General features: G+C 41.8%; 1 protein-coding gene across 1 annotated transcript in view; it reads right to left on the bottom strand.

Moving 5' to 3' along the window:
- Positions 1 to 13768, bottom strand: part of gfra4a (GDNF family receptor alpha 4a) — a 163858-nt gene that overhangs the window by 28031 nt on the left and 122059 nt on the right. The window contains exons 3-5 of the mRNA XM_034112251.1: positions 11756 to 11836; positions 4881 to 5220; positions 1548 to 1657 (exon numbers count right to left, since the gene is read on the bottom strand). Coding sequence (XP_033968142.1) covers positions 1548 to 1657; positions 4881 to 5220; positions 11756 to 11836 — 531 coding nt within the window. The remainder of the gene's footprint in view (positions 1 to 1547; positions 1658 to 4880; positions 5221 to 11755; positions 11837 to 13768) is intronic.

Here is a 13768-nt window from a genome sequence, read left to right as displayed (position 1 = left end):
AATAATGTATTATATATTATTGCCTCTGCATTGGATTATTATTGGATAGGGTAATAACTACGTCTGAAAGCAGAAGTCTAGGGCAAATAATTGCAAGTCTCTTCAGTGTGCATGTCACAAAATGAGATGCATTGTGGGACATATAGTTTAAGGGCAACCTGCTTCTGTAAAATAAGATAAGATGGAACTTTATTAATCCCCGTGGGGAAATTCAGTGCTTTAACAGCAACAGGGTAAGATTGAAAAACAGGAGAGCACAGATTCACACAGATTAATACAATTAAGGATAAATCAAAGATAAAAAAAGATAACTAACTATAAAATAAGAAATTAATTAAAATGAACATATATAGATATACTGTAAAGTAGCATGTAACCGTATAATAAACGTATTATATTCTTTGCAAGCTCTTGCGGGCCACATAAAATGAAGTCGTGGGCCGGATTTGGCCCCCGGGCCTTGAGTTTGACACCCCTGGTATACAGTATACATCTTGATGGGAATAGTTAGGAATAAGGTTATCTGCTTCTCATTTTTCATGACAGGCAATTATTTTTCATGTGATTTTCTTCAGGGAGGTATTCATCATAAGAATACATAAAGATCACAGAGCTGCATGTTGTACAGCATCGCCCTCCTGATCTATCTTATCCGATGCTGAAACAGACCAAGTTCAAACTGTGATTACAGCACTGGTCATTCTTAGCTTGTCTTTTAGTTTCCCAACGTTCATATCCCCGGCAGCAGGCGCCGGTTTAGAGGACTTTGATCACAGAGTTCCCTCAGATGTATTCTTTGTATTCCTTTCTGCCTTTGGAGCTTTTCAGCAGGAAGCCATTCTGCAGAAAGGGTAATATAGCCGTGCAGCTTGTATTCTTTTTAAAAGAGGTGGGAAATAGAATTGCTACACTTTGAGGCAGTGTGGCGAAAAAGTTTTGATTGACCTCCATTGATTTTCTGTGTCCCAGACTTCCAAACAACAACACCTTATGAGTCTCACTTCTACGTTAGATGAGAATGGCCAATCACTGCTGCCCACCTTCCTTCCTGACTCTGACTCTTTATCTGTGGCCCTCTGTCACGTTGCAAACTAAACCACCTTTTTGTCCTCCTCGTTTTGCAGCAGTTCAGTGTGGTATTGTTGTCCTATAATGACATGTTTATACTGAGTTGATTTTAACAAGCTTTTGTGCATTATGTGATCTTTTGTCAAGTTGTTATCTAAAGCGCAATAAGCTGTGTTCTACACCTCTGCCTGCTCCTACTCATAGTCACGTCAGGGATACTTCCCTCAAAACATCGGTCAATAGTTGTAATTGCACTACTTATAATGCCAACGACTTGGCCGAGCATGCTGCAGCCACATTAATCAGCGCTCTATCGATTGTTGAACGCCACTTCTCATCACAATCGTTGATTCATTCTTTTGAGTCCTGTTCAGTGCACTTGTCTGCTCTCCGCTTTCCTCCCTCGAAAACCTTTTTGTTGCCGATCCATCACAGAAGGTGGGAGAGCCGGAGCTGGCACAGAAAGATTTAGTTCTTACCAATCAGGCCGGTGTACGCAAGCAGACACGCTCCGTAGTTCTCCTGCTTGCAGCCGCTGGCGCCCTGCTCCGACGGTTGGCAATCATACTGGAACTGTGCCCAGCGAGACCTGTGGGAGCAATAACATGCCATCCATCATTTACTCGTGCTTGGCTGCTGCACACATTGTGTTACTGGGGGGTGCCCGGCGCTGGGGTTTTCTCTCAATGACAGCATGACGATCTGAAACCCACTACGCTAATCTACCCACCTGTACTCCTACATGAACTCCCTCCACTCGTCAAGATCTCCCGCTCTGAAGCACTTTAACCCTGACTCCTGTCACCTCTGGCGACATTCATCCCCCTGTTTCTTTCCTCCCCACTTTTCCCCAGCCCTCCTGGAAGGCTGCCAGTCTGCAAGGAGTCAATGAGGGGCAAAGATAGGCCTTGACTCTGCTCTCTAACTACCGTGGGTGCTGTCTGGCAGGCCTGGCTGCTGCGAGTCGATTAGACAAATATGGATCTCACACAGAAATATTTCCTCCCACAGCCGCTCTGCCTTCAGTCATTCACCTTTCCTGCCAGTCGGCAAGACATCTAGCCTCATCATCATCATCATCATCACACAAGGCTATCGCGGCCATCATATCACATCAGCGGCCCGGTCGCCTGGCATTTGTAACGGGATCCCCTCGGGGCAACACAACTCCCCGCTGTCCCCTCGTCTGTCATGTCATCGTAATGATGCACGTAGAACTCATAGGCTGTGTGCTAAGTGAAGGCATCCTTTGCAGGCTACCATCAGGTTAATGCCAGCTGACTGGTGGGGGATTGGGGGGCTGCGCAGGGGCCTTGAGATGCTCCATCCATTGGAGCGGCGGTGCAGAATAATGCCTGATCGATAGCCGTGACAGATGAAGCCCTTTGCCTTTCTGACATTTGAAGAAGAACTAGATTAAACGCTGGCCACCATTTGCTGTCGGAGAGCGGAGGAGGACAGGGTGTGTGTGAGAACTCCATGTTTTCACTGCCCAGTGATTGAGAGAAATGCACACTCTGAATTGTAATGACTTTGATAAAGACATTGCTTGTTTTCTGATTGGATTTTGACACCCAATTACAATTGTAATGCAATCTTTGTTTTCATCAGTGTCTCACATGGACTACACAGGGATTTAAAGCAGAGTAAATACAGATAACTTGTCTTGTACAGAGGGTCAGGCAGTTTGCTGATCGTGATGATGTCTCGTTAGTAAATTGACAAATATTTTCTGAGCACCTTGGAAGGAGAGTGTATGTGATTCCCGATTGATTATTGGCGCTCTAATCATGACTATTTCACACAGTGGCTTATTGCCTGGCGGCTGTTCAATTCTGCTTTCAGAAGATGTGGAGTTGAATTGAGCTAATTAAACACAGTTAATGAGTGTAACAATTGAATTAATTAAACACAGCTGACTAATTAAATCTAAATGAACATATCATACCAGACCTATCTTCCAAAACACACAATGCCATGTATTGTCCTGAGAGAAAGTCATTGGCTGCCTGGCTGCCACATCAACAAAGCACTTCATAGAGAACACAAAAGTGGAGAAACTACCGCCGCATTAGGCCATGAAAATAAACTTGAGCAACTTGTGTTCAAAGGTTATTTTCTGTCGACACCTAACTTTGTAGAGGTTGCAACTCATATTGCCGGCTCACAATAAAGACCTGACAACACGAGAAAGTCACATCACAGAGTTCAGCTGCATGGTTGCAGGAAAGAGGTGTTAGAAGCTTTGCTGCACTGTGACTACGACTTGTTTGTGAAAGACTGCAGCTTGCAAGTTCACTGCTAACAAGCTAGCTAACCAGGACTGTGGCTCAAGTGAGGTATTAGCTATTGGCTAGCTAGCTTGGTTGCTATTGTAATAGTTAGCCCACAGAGTTTATTCAAAAGACGTGTACCATTAACTCCTTTCTCCAAAAAGTCTACAAACAATGCCTCTTTTGTGCAGAGGTATAAATAAAAAGTGGATTTGCTCGAGGGTTTAGCCCAAATAGCTTATTTTGTCTTGTACCTTTCTTTCAAAAGGTCAGTACTGTCAAGACTGATGGTTCTCAAGGGTCTCACTTTGAACACAAATGATGGTGTTTGGACTGAAATAACCTGGTTTGACTTGACATTTTAGAAGTGTGATTGACCCATAGGTGGCAGAGCAAACGTCTTATTAAAGATACATTAATTGAAAGGGGTGTCTCAAAGAATGACAAACAGCTAACTTGTTTGCCTCTTTTAGCGCTTTGTTTTGTTTTGACTGTACTTTAAAGTTTTAGTTCTGTCGTTTACTTTGTTTTCAGCGCCAGTAAGGTCGTTTATGTGAATCTCACCTGCTCAGGCAACAGTTTGCAACACACAACATAATCAACTCATGCAGCTTCAATATAGGAAACTATCAGTGGCAATATGTCCTTTTTAATGTAGCGTAATTACTGACGATTCAGGGAAGCGTTTTCCAGTCCCTTTCGTTGAGTTCCCCGCCTCTCTCTGACTCATTGCAGAAGAGCTGTCCAGTGTGCAACAGCAGAGAGCCAAAGTAAATAAGCGTCTGGCGAAGCTGGTCAAACATCTAAGACAAAGAGGCCGAGATCATTTTCTCAGGAGTTGGCAGATCAAACAAGATGTTGGATGTGTCAGTAACCTCAGGCAGGTGTGTGCTGACAAGTGAAACATAAAGAACCCTGATAAGCTGATATAGTGTATCAAAGCTTGTTTCTCCATTTATGTACGCTTTCTCCCTCTAACCTTCACGAAATAAAATCGATTTCAGCTTTAAATCTTTGATATCAGAGCACCAGAGCGGCCCTTGAACACAGCACAACTTTCTAAATCAATCAGTGTTTGCTGTCATGGATTACTTATTTTCTTTCCTGACCGACCTCTAAAGAAACTACAAATTCCATTTTATAGACGTGTGTAATGCAAAACAAGGACACTTTACAAAATGTAACCAATATCTTTAAATGGTTTGATGGTTTAGCATAAATGTAATATGTACTTTTGCATGATTGCAGTGACTCAGCTCAAACAGTGTTCATTCTGACTTCTGAAGGGATCTTACTGCTTGACTGCTAGAGTTCATTTGCTGAGCATACTTTGTTTTAATAGGCTTCTCTGTTTGAGTGGCTTTGTTGAATGTTTTTTAATAAAACGTGTGTTTAAAAGCTAGGGTTTTTTCAGCTGATCCTTCAACAGAATTGCGGCAAATGCTCGCTTCAGTGAGTCGAGGGATGCCGACTCAGGGAATGAGGTGACACGTGTTCTTTGCAGCAGGCAGCATGTAAGACAACATTTAGAAAGTCTACCTGCACACGTAGTCGGCTTTGCAGATCCGCTGCTGGGCCAGGCAGTTGGGCTTTTCCTTCTCCTCGTAGGAGCAGGTCGGCACGATGGTCTGTCGGCGGCGCTCTGAGCAGGCCGTGTCGGTGCAGGGGCAGAACAGCAGCTCGTTGGTGTAGTCAGGGGGAACACGGTCAAAGAACTTCCTCAGCGCCTTGTTGCACTTCGGCCGGTTACACGGCCCCGAGCGGGCGGACGGCTGGATACAGGACGAGACATATTCCGTACGAAGCTTCTGACACGTCTCGTCTATGTTACACGCCTTGGCAGCATCCAGGCAGCGGTTCACCGTTGTTACTTCAGACTCTAGAATGAGATACAAAGCACAAAGCATTTCATCCTTCTGTGTGGTTTTAGGAAATCAAATCCCAGGACATGTTTGCCAATGATTTCCTGGCCTAATTGCAGTCATTATCGATGTGCTTCTCCCACCCACAGACTCATATGCAGTGTTGCATTCACAGTTGGAAAAAAAGATGTCTTGAAGTACAAAGTAAACCAAAATGATGATTATATGTAATAGGTCTTCTTGCGATGAATAGAACATGAATGGTGTTTAAATGTTGCATGAGCCCGGGCACTGGATGTGTTTCAGCCGAGGCCTATTGGCTGAATATTTCATTCTGCTGGGTTAATGCAGAGTGGCAGTGCTGAAAAAGCGGCTCCTCCATCTCTGCAACCGCACAACAAGGCCTGCAATTACTGCTCCTTCGCCTCCATCCATCTATGTTTCTCACACTCCCCCTCCCTACAGCTGCCTCCTTCCCTCACTCACCTGACTCCCTCCTTACCTCGCCATCTTCCTCCCTCGCTGTGTGTCTCAGTGCTGCCCTCCTTCCATCTGTCTCTCCCTTCTCCTCCAACCCCACTTCCTCCACTCTGTCCATCTCTCCCTCAGTGCCCTATCCTCCCTCTGACGTCTGCAGTAATGAGCCTCCTCTGTGGAAAGCCCCTTCACATCCATCTTTTTTTTGGCCGCTTCATTTCCCAATCTATTATCATGTGTGTGTTTTTTTTTTCCCTAGCGTCCTCCCTCCTCTGGCAGATAGTGCCGCTCATTAGTTTGTAAACTGCCTGTAGTTGTGTCTCCTGGCTAGTTCAGCTCTCACCAGGCTGTCATATAAAATATGAATGGCCTTGGAGAGCAAGCTAACAACCCATCACAAAGCAAGGGTTATTTCCAGCTTAACTGCTAAGGGAGGACCCGATGGAAGTCCACGTTGTGATGAGAAATTACACCGAGCGGAAAAAAATATGTACGCTTCCATGTGAAATCCTTGTTATTGTGTTTATTTTAAGCCATTATTTATTAAGATGAGACTTGCTGAGCATGCTCGTATCCAGGAACATCCTGATTCACTTGCTTTACACAAATGTACACCTCAGAACAACCGCAGTCCAGCGCTGATCCTCATTGGACCACCAGAGGCCGGATGCACTCAGGATCTCTAGCTTCCAGTCGCAGGCCTGGTTCTGTAATATTCATCAGAGCATATCCAAATCTGAATTCTATAGTGCAGTCTGTGAGTATTCAGACACATCCTCATCAGAGGACTACATATACAGACTAGACACTTCGAGTGGATCATCATTTATGATGGAGATGGATAATTTAAGTATGATTCCATACATAGTATTACATTTAGGGTTAACGTCGATACCCTCAAATTAAAGCTCAATGCAATTCACCCCTCAGTTACTTTAAGCATTAGGAAAAGAAAACTAAGAATGAAGGTATTTGTCTTGTAACCAAGAAGCATGAAGCAGAAAATCCTACAGCGGAAAAACTATTTCTGCCACCCTTAGAGGCCAGAGATTCAATAAAAAGCTTATTTCTGGATGCAGAACATCTACTGTTTGAACTGAGGCCTTTTCTTGGTACCACTGACTTCACTTAGTTAACTGATTAATTGGTGAAGTTCTCAGTTGTTTAAAAACTCCTCACAATATGATGAGCTGTGGCTCCGGCTTGTGTCTTTGAAAAGGGTCATTACTCTGTTTGAGGGAGAGGTGCTATAAGGGCGTAAAAACATCCATTAATCACCTCTTTGTTGTTTTGGCAGGCGACTTGTCGAGATGCATGGCATGGATGTGAACTTTGACCTCCCGTGAAGTTGCTTGAGTGAGATTTACGAGGAGGCTGTACAGTGCAGGTCTGCTGCTGCTGCTGCTGCTGTTATTCAAAGCAGCTAACAACAAGCACTGTCATTTTAACAAGCAGCTTATGTATGAGGCCACAAAAAGGTATTATAATATTTAAGGTGACACCCACTGAATGTGAATATGATAGTTATTGTTTTGATGGAGTTGAAGCCTTATAAACAGGATTAAAGCTGGTTGGATTGTTAAGTGGATATACACAACAACTCTCACCAATGTGTAGAAGGCTGATGGACCAACACATTCAGTTTCACAGGTGCAGAAGCTGACGCAAGGCCCCACCTGGCATATAAATATCATTTCCTACCAGCACCATTATACACTAAAGGGTACATAAGCACTCACACAATAGAGCAACATTATATATTACAACTTTACCTTTCCATATGCGAAATACAAGTAACTTTTGCTCAATAATTATAAAATAAAATGCAATAAAAGTTAAAAAATACCAAACAAAGACCAACTCTAAAAGAAAACCATCTACCCTTCCCTCTCTTCCTTGACTACTTGATTCAGCCTAATGAGGTAATGATTATCAGCAGGTGTGCTTCATGAAAACACGCCCCCAGAAACAGACCTTAAAAGAGAGAGGAATAAGAAGGACCAGATGACAAACCTGAACTTCCTGTATGTGTCTGCTGTTGCTTAATTTAATTCATCAATCTGCATGTGTCTCCTTCACCTTATTATCATCTACTTAACACTTTTGTATAAATTCTTATGCTCAAACAAGTACTGTCTCACACATACAGGTGAGGAAAGTGTACCTGTGATCTCACTTAATTATCCTCATGAACCCCATAGAAACTGGAATGTAAATGTGTGTGATTGTGGAACCCTGCTGCTGCTGCTCATTTATTAACTTAACTTTAGCAGGTATCAAAAAAGCTAAATACATGCATTCATCTGGAAGAAATACTGCGTATATTTCTATGTAAGTATGTATGGGAGAAGATACTTGCCATGGAAGGAAAAAAGAACAAGGGCTGAGAAAAAAATACATCAGGAGAGATAATTGGGTGACCCCACACTCCACAGGTCATGATATTGTAAAACAGTTGAAGTTTAATAGTTCAAAGTGTTACGGTCTGTTTAAAGTATGAATGAAGTCTGTGGCTGGAGGAATGCTGAAGTACTAGATCTACAAAGTGTGGAAGGTTTCAAGAGGATTTAAGGATTTCTCCCATTCACTTAAAGGGGACCTATCATGCAAAATGCACTTTTGTACGTCTTTTATACATGAATATGTGTCCCCGGTGTGTCAGGGAACTCACCAAGTGCATACAACACAACCCTCTCTCTTTTCATCCATACCCAAATCTCTAAAAACGGGGCTGCAACGGAGCTGATCCAGATTGATCCAGATTTAAATTGTTCTGATGTCAAAAACGAGGAGCTAAGCCTCTATGGGCAACTCTCCACCTATCAGGGGAATGAGAGGTTGCGTGGCATGGTAACAGCATGGTAACAGCATGGTAACAGCATGGTAACAGGATGGTAACATGACGCTTGTGCCTCGCCCCCCTCCTTTGCAGGGGGGCGTGGTCAGCTGCAGCTCATTTGCCACAGAATCAGCCCTTGCAAAGACAGGGCTGGAAAAGAGCAATTAGAGCGAAATGAGGCATGGTTAAAATGCATGATCTGTTTGGTAATTTGAAAAAAAAAACTTCACAGACATATGTTTCAAATATAGCATGATAGGTCCACTTTAATTATAAAAGATTGCTGGAAAAAAACGAATCTATATAAACCCCCAAAAACCTGTTGAGGATACCTTCTCAACATCCACTCGATACAAAAGTGAGTACCGTCTTTATTGATTAAAGGTCTCCTATTATGCTATTTTTAGACCCCATATATAGTGGGTCTCAGATATTATGGGTCTCAGATATATAAAAAAGTATAAAAAAACACCCTTCTGCACTCAAAATACCAAACAGATCATGCATTTTAGACATCCCTCATATCCCTCTTATTTCAGGCCTGTTAAAGAAACTGCAGGTTCGGGGTCCTTAGCTTTAAAAAAAAAAGAGAGGAGGTGGAGCTAATGCCTGCTCAGAATTACACGGCAGATTCAGCTCAATGCTGCCGTGACTAAACGCCATCATGTTCCAAACCACATCGAGGATTATTTCTGAAACAGCATGGAGCTCAAAGGCTTTTTCTCTTGCGGGTTTACCACAAGGTGAGTTCCTTTTTATATCCTGCTGTTTTACACATGTGCTCTCTCCAGTAGCCTACTGCGTTAGCTCTGAGTGTTAGCATGCTTGCTAAAGTAAACAAATACCATATTACGTCCAAAACAGTCGGGCATTGTTTCTGATACCAACTTTCTGATAGTGCCGCGGGTCCGCATTGTCGATAGTACATCATATCGGACGCAAATCTGGATCAGCTCCGTTGTACCCCCGTTTTTAGAGATTTGGGTACGGAGGAAAAGAGAGAGGGTTTTATTTTCTGACGCTGCGTGAGTTCCCTGACGCACCAGGGACACATAGTTATGTATAAAAGACATACAAAAGTGCATTTTGCATAAGAGGTCTCCTTTAAGACCTTACAGTTATCATAGAGAGAAGTTAAAGAGTATCCTACAACAGCAGGTCAAATCAACCGTGAAAATTATTTAAATAATGTTTTATTTGTTATGGTTTTTGCAATAACACCTGTCTGTTACAGTAACACATTTTTTCATCAGGTTTGAACATGACTACAGGTAATGTCTGTGGGAAACATTCATTATGTTTTCAGAGCTGCATCCTGGTTCCACTCTGAGCTTCTGCAGCTGCAGGCTAAATCTGGCTCTGAAAAATTGAACTAATATGGAAATGCCTTAAACTTACATTCTCTTAGTATTCAGCAGGGTGTGACTCCACTCACTGGAGGCCATAAGAAGTCTGATTGTATAGAAGTTAATGAGAAAATCAACACTTCTTCTCACATGATTTATCAGCACTGTAAAAACTGTGCAAACATTTTAGATGTGCACATAAAAGTGGACACGCTGTGTTTAGTGTGCATGTCTCCTGATCTCTGCAATGAAACTAGTAACTTTAGATGTTACTCAATCCGAACATTTGGCTTTTATGCAAACCGTGTCCTGAACTGGCCTCGTTCCACTGTTAAATCATCTGCTGTGGTATGTGGCGTTTGCTAATGTCAGCTTGCATTTCACATTTGAAGTCATAAATGTTTTATTGACACTGATCCCTTATTGCCATTAGGAGTTGATAACATACCTTTTCCAACTTTAATGTCGCAGGGATACCCATTGCAGTGAGTTTCCACTCGTAATCTCCTGAGCAGTTCACTCAAAACAACATGGTATATTTTAGATAAACCCTTAATCGTAATTCAATACCCAGTTTTTAAAAAATAATGAATTTAATAAGGAAATTATTTCAAATATAACATTCTAATAGCTTTTAAAAACTGTACCATGCACTTGTATTTGCTTATGTGTCCTTACTTAATGAAGTCTCATTTTTAACAAACTTTCGACATTTGTTTTTCTCTTTTATGTTTAGTTTTAGGAGACACCAAATTCAAGTGTTTAAACAAGTGGATAATGACATCTCAAAGGGAGGGCGGACACAGCCTAATTTAAACTTTGTTTCTGCACTGGAACATTTATCTTTATACTGTATGGCATATGCATGAATGCTTTCCATACTAATCACTTCATTTTAGTCATTATTTAAGTTTAGCAGACTCTCCATCTCTGCCTCACTCAAGCAGAGTATAATTGCTGTCGGGGAAAACAAAACACTTCACTTTACAGTCTATGGTCCTCCCCAGTGAAAATAAAGGAACTTTTCATTTCTCATTGTGTGCAGCCTATCTCTTTTTCTAACCTCCAAGAGGAAGAAGTGGTTTTTGAGTAAACAAACCAGCTCTGCCTGTCATCCATTTTCCTTTCTCACTTTCTCCATCTCACTTCTTTCCCTTTTCTTCATTTTCGTTTCACACTCGCTGTGTCTCTCTTTATCTTTCTCCTCCGCCAGCTTTACTGCTTCCACGTGCATTAAAGTAAATGGGTAATTAATCTGTGCCTCGAGGGCTAACAGCAGCCCATACCCGCCCCGCGGCCTTCCCACAGGCTTGGATGCAAGAAAGCAGCTAAGTGTGCGGCGTTACTCATCAAACGCTTTACAAACCCACAAGCATATACCTCCGTCTATTCAGTCGAAATGACGTAGGATAACAAGTGGATTTTTTTGGACACATAACTTGGTCGGTTTGCTATCCTGGCTCCAAAATGGTGGAATGAGCTCCCCATTGAAATCAGGACAGCAGAAAGCCTGCACACCTTCCGGCGCAGACTGAAAACTCATCTCTTTCGACTCCACTTCGAGCGATAGAACTACTAACAAATAATTACTAACAAAGCACTTATATACTAACAAAGGACTGGCTTATCTAAAGCCAGTTGAGTAGCACTTGAAATGTTTGGCTCTATGAAACCTGATGTACTTATATGATTCTGTTTTCTTCAAGTTTGTATCTTCCTGGTCGAATGCACTTCGACCAGGTAATACTGGCACTGTAATAAAAGCGTCAGCTAAATACAATGTAATGTAATGTTTGGACCCAGATATTGTTTTAGGTGAAAAATGGATGCTTTTATTGTCTGTTTATTTAGAGGGGAGACCGTTGTATGGGATGGAGCTCTCCTACTCACCCGCAGCAATTGAGGCCAGACGAACGTAGTCGGAGCCCCTCTCCTCCGGCTCATACGGGTAATCCTCCACCAGGCTGAGTCCTGCAGACACAAAGCAGAGAGGACAGTTGTCATGACAACCCAAACTAAGGATGCTCTTTTCTTTTTAAGAGCAAAATCTGCCGCCTTAGCTTCCTGCAAACAGTGATTAACATACTTACTATATATCATAAAGGTGACATACAAAGTCACATGGCATTGACAAAATGAAATATGCTTTGCCTGATTTTAGGGGATCTTGGGACCTAAATCTGCTGTTGAAGCACCATATTGACATCCTGCACCCTTAAAGAGGAAAGATTACGCTCATTTCCAGTTTGATATTTGTATTTCGTGCCTCTACTAAGTCAGGATTTGGGCTTTTTCTCTCCAAAAACCTATACAGTAGAACACACTACAGGAAAGGGAAAACCCAAAAAGCTAAATAGAGCCTCTTTTACAATCGCCCTCTGTGGATTCTGTATGTTCCCTGTAAAGTATGAGATGAGAGCCCAGAAGAAAAGAGAGAAAACCAGTACTTTGGAAATAAAACAACTGTACAAGGTCTCCTTTAAATAACATGAAAAAAACAACAACTATATTATAGCTCACATGAGGACAAAAAAACAATGATCTGCCTTTTTAATTATAAAAGCGCTCTCTCAGCAATCAGGACTTTAATTCTTAGTTAGTCAAAACAAAAGGAATTGATTGAAGGAGCTGTAAAGAGGCACATAATCATTACCTGCCGCATGCATCAGAACATAAATACAATAATACATTAAAATGCAAGTGAATGTATTTGAGAATTGTGTCAAAAAGCACATAACACAAAAACCTACTAGACATATGACGCATAATTTAAAGATACGATTTAATCATGTTTTTATGTGGGTAATTTACAGTATAACCTTTTTTTGATAGAGCATAACAATATCTATTCCAGTCTTAGTACATGTGAAAATAAGGTTGAAATGCTGCTAAAAACACTTTTGTAACCAATCTCCACATTAAGAGGTCTTTCAGGCTGCAATTAATCCCATACATTTTTACTGTTGTGGAACAGCTGCTACATCTAAGAAGAAAGAAATATGACACACATTAGAGTACCAGGTGAATGCTAAGCTGCCTGAAACTTGATATCAGGGTCACTGACTGCAGGGGGCCAGCGGCAGGTCCTGGGTCAGGTGAGGGCCTTAAAGAGAGCCTGTATGTCGTATAATGCTCTGCTTCTCACACCATTATCAGATCATAAGTTTAACATCTGGCCAGTCAACTTTGAAAATGGCCAGTCGTCAAAATCCAGGTGCTCAGAAATGGAGAACCATAAAAGAGAAAAGGAGAGCAGAGGTGATGGGACAGGTGGTCATTATGCAGTCTATTTCAGCCTTAATAAATATTGCTGAAGATAGAAAGGAAAGAAGGAGTGAGGGGGGGGGGGGGGGTGCAGTGAAGGGCCATGAATTCAATTTGAACCTGGGCCCTCGTGGTAAGAAAAACCCCAGACTTTTAATGAGGCGTTTATATTTTATAGTTTCAAACTCACGCCAGTATAAAAATAAATAAAATGGGCTAATATCGATGCTTCAGCTTAACTTGATTGATTTGTTGTTTGTTATTTCCATATTATGACTTTTCTTACTTGACCTGCAGGAAACTCACAATGTTGTCAACCTTATTGTACTGTTGCAGTCATTTCAGTTGTCTAAGTGTAAAACATATCCTAAAGGCCTACATTTGAATGTTAATGTACCACAAATAATGTGCTCCAATGTAGGGAATGACAATGTTAGTGCTAACCATTTGGAATGATCACTACAGTGATAACATCAGTTAGTGTGGGAGGAACAAAAGGAACAAATCCACAATTTATGACACAATGATCTCTCTTTTTTATGTTTACGCCTCGATTTGACTGTTGAGCTCTCTGGAGGCGGAATCCTAATTCGTGAGTAATGGGCGGCAAACACTTAATAATCCCCAAAACATACCCGC

Source organism: Pseudochaenichthys georgianus, chromosome 22 (genome assembly GCF_902827115.2).
Source record: "Pseudochaenichthys georgianus chromosome 22, fPseGeo1.2, whole genome shotgun sequence".
Classification (NCBI taxonomy): domain Eukaryota; kingdom Metazoa; phylum Chordata; class Actinopteri; order Perciformes; family Channichthyidae; genus Pseudochaenichthys; species Pseudochaenichthys georgianus.
The sequence above is the reverse complement of the archived record's forward strand: the minus strand, read 5'-3'. Positions and strand labels throughout refer to the sequence as shown.